The 3,333-nt window shown below is 31.5% G+C and overlaps 1 protein-coding gene across 4 annotated transcripts in view; it reads left to right on the top strand.

The window, feature by feature from the left end:
* Positions 1-3,333, top strand: part of LOC107729016 (microtubule-associated protein RP/EB family member 3-like) — a 9,104-nt gene that overhangs the window by 2,058 nt on the left and 3,713 nt on the right. For 3 of the 4 annotated variants that reach the window (XM_016539365.1, XM_016539367.1, XM_016539368.1), the window contains exons 2-3: positions 2,147-2,274; positions 2,355-2,500. In XM_016539365.1, coding sequence (XP_016394851.1) covers positions 2,147-2,274; positions 2,355-2,500 — 274 coding nt within the window. Of the gene's footprint in view, positions 1-1,145; positions 1,220-2,146; positions 2,275-2,354; positions 2,501-3,333 lie in introns of those variants that run through there. The other variant, XM_016539369.1, reaches the window with a different exon arrangement.

A 3,333-nucleotide genomic window follows, 5' to 3' on the forward strand; every position in this document is an offset into this window, starting at 1 on the left:
ACACGCACACACACACTCACACACACACACACATGTCTGGTTTGATATCCTTGTGGGACTCTCCATAGGCGTAATGGTTTTTCTACTGTACAGACCGTATATTCTATTGCCCTACACCAACCCTACCCCTAAACCTACCCCTCACAGGAAACTTTGTGCTATTTCAGATTTTCAATACACTCCATTCTGTGTGATTTATATGCGTTTTGAAAAGTGGGGACATGGGGTAATGTCCTGAAAAGTCACCTTCTCCTTGTAATACCTATGTTATACCCTTGTCATTATACAAATTTATGTCCTCATTTGTCACAAAAACGCGCACACACACACACACACAAGGGGTTTATATTTATATATGTTTCCCTAATATTTTCTTGGTATATAAATGGTGTGTGTGTTGGTGTGAGTTGGTCCCCCTGAGATTTCATATTCCAATAATTCAATAACACATTTGCATGTTCATCGTTCTCTGATGGCGGTTAATGGTCACAAATAAGATACGTAATCTTTTCTTAATCTTTTTTTACTAATTTGACCTTTTTACGAGTTTTATAAATGCTTAGTAAGCGTTTTATTTTGTTTTACATGTACTTAATTATTTTTTAATTTTACATTATTTTATACATTGTTGCAATTGTTTTATTTTGTTTTTATTTAAAATTAATTAATTTATTTTAATGTTACATAGTTGTTTTTGGTAAGTGTTTCATTTTGATGGTTTTATTTTAAAATTATTTATTCTAATATAAAATTTTTATGATTTAATTATTTGCTTTTCATCAAACCCTGCTTTAAGACAAGAATATCATCTCAGTGTTTTTCCCAAAATAATGTATTTGTGCAGAGATTCTCGACAGACAGTGATGTTTGAGATTCTTCTGAATGTGTGCTGTCATCGATCATAAATATAATGACACATAAACAGGACAGCTGTGTGGAATTGTGGGTAAAGGTCAAAGCTTTTACTAATCTACACAGTTGTAAAATATTACATCGGCAATTTGCTTTTTGCGAATCTCTATAAAGAAGGGCAGGTAATGTTCAGTGTGTGTGAGAGAGAGGGTGTGTGTGAGTGTGTGAGTGTGTGTGAGAGAGAGGGTGTGTGTGAGTGTGTGTGTGTGTGTGTGTGTGTGTGAGTGTGTGTTTGAGTGTGTGTGTTCTTGCAGTTTAATCTGGTTACTGGAGTCTAAGAAGACACACACTGTTAACAGTGTTAAAGGTGATGAGAACATGATACACTGATATGATAAGAAACAATATAAACACTGACCAATACACTGTATAAACTCATTTTCAAAGTTGTAAATCAAAGGTTATTGTAGTACATTTTACAAGAAAATACTATTTCAGTCGTTCTACTTCAAAATTTCACGTTTAAATTAAGTGTTGTTTTAGTTTCATTGGCATACTATAATAGTTTTTGTTAATATTTTGGATTAGTTTTTATTTTTATATTTTCTGCTTTCATTTTAATTATAGTCAAAGTTTTAGTAATTTTAATTTTTTTAATTTAGTAAGTTTCTGTTGTTTTTAAATATGTCTATATAGTTTTTGTTAATATTTTATTCATATTTATTTCAGTTTAGTTTGCTGTTTTAGTACATCTCGTTAAAGTAAATTAAAATGAGAAATTTCATCTTGTTTAACTAGCTAAAATGAATATGTCATTTTATTTCAGTTAACATTTATTTTATTTCAAGCAACAAAAATGCCTTTGTTTATGGCTTTAACTATAATAACCCTTGTTTAATTCAATGTTTCACTAACGTTCCCATTTTTAAGTTCTAAAAACGTTCAAAACGTTTGGTTTTTTTAATGTTTAAAAAAATGTTTTTGGAACTTTAAGGAATGTTACATTGTATCATTTTGCAAACATGATGGGAATGTTACTTTTGAATGTAACGTTTAAAAAACATCAGATGAACATCCAACTAAAATGTTTCAGGAAAACATTCCATGAATGTTGTATAATAAAGTTTTTGAGCTCATGTTTTGAGAACATTATTAAAGGCCAGATAACCTTGAATGTTCTGTTAATGTTACTGGAATAACGTTAGTTTGTAACCTTGACCGAATGTTCCCTGTCAGCGGGGTTTCTGTGCGGTGATGTTTTGAGTGAGTGTTTGATGTAGTTTAATCTCTGCAGCTGTGGGATGGCGGTAAACGTTTACTCCACGTCGATGACCATCGAGAACCTGAGCAGACATGACATGCTGGCCTGGGTCAACGACTCTCTGCAGCTCAACTACACCAAGATCGAGCAGCTGTGCTCAGGTGAGCTCCGCTCTGAAACAGCTGTGTGTGTGTGTGTGTTCCAGCTGTGCTTCGCGACGCTGACCGCTTGTGTTCTTCAGGTGCGGCGTACTGTCACTTCATGGACATGCTGTTCCCCGGCTGTATTCTGCTGAAGAGGGTGAAGTTCCAGGCCAAACTGGAGCACGAGTACATTCACAACTTCAAAGTGCTGCAGACGGCCTTCAAGAGGATGAACGTGGACAAGGTGAGACGGACAAAGATAAGATGCTTATATGTGACCCTGGAGCACAAAACCAGTCATAAGGGTCAATTTTTTAAAATTGAGATTTATGCATCATCTGAAAGCTGAATAAATAATCTTTCCATTGATGTATGGTTTGTTAGGATAGGACAATATTTGAAAATCTGGAATCTGAGGGTGCAAAAAAATCTAAATATTGAGAAAATCATCTTTAAAGTTGTTCAAATGAAGTTCTTAGCAATGCATATTACTAATCAAAAATTAAGTTTTGATATATTTACGGTAGGAAATTTACAAAATATCTTCATGGAACATGATCTTTACTTAATATCCTAATGATTTTTGGCATAAAAGAAAAATGTATAATTTTGACCCATACAATGTATTGTTGGCTATTGCTACAAATATACCACAGCGACTTAAGACTGTTTATATATTAAATATATTTATATATAATATAAAATGATATGAATGTAAATATATACATGTAAATGCATGTAAATATTTTCAAAATACATACTGTATGTGTGTTTATTTATATACATAATAAATATACACAGTACACACATATATTATGTAAACAAAAACTTATTTTGGATGTGATTAATCGCAATTAATCGTTTGACCGCACTAAATAAAATATAAGTATATATACTAAATGAGAAAGTTCAATGAAGAAAAATTGAAGCACTAAATTACTAACTAGAAATAAATATAAAACTAAAATAAAAATAAATGTAACCTAAATAATGATATTAAAAACATGACAAAAATAATAAATATTAAACTATAATTAAAATAAAGACTGAACATATATATATATATATATATATATA

Source organism: Sinocyclocheilus rhinocerous, unplaced genomic scaffold (assembly GCF_001515625.1).
Source record: "Sinocyclocheilus rhinocerous isolate Xijiao unplaced genomic scaffold, SAMN03320098_v1.1 scaffold2682, whole genome shotgun sequence".
In the NCBI taxonomy this organism is placed as follows: domain Eukaryota; kingdom Metazoa; phylum Chordata; class Actinopteri; order Cypriniformes; family Cyprinidae; genus Sinocyclocheilus; species Sinocyclocheilus rhinocerous.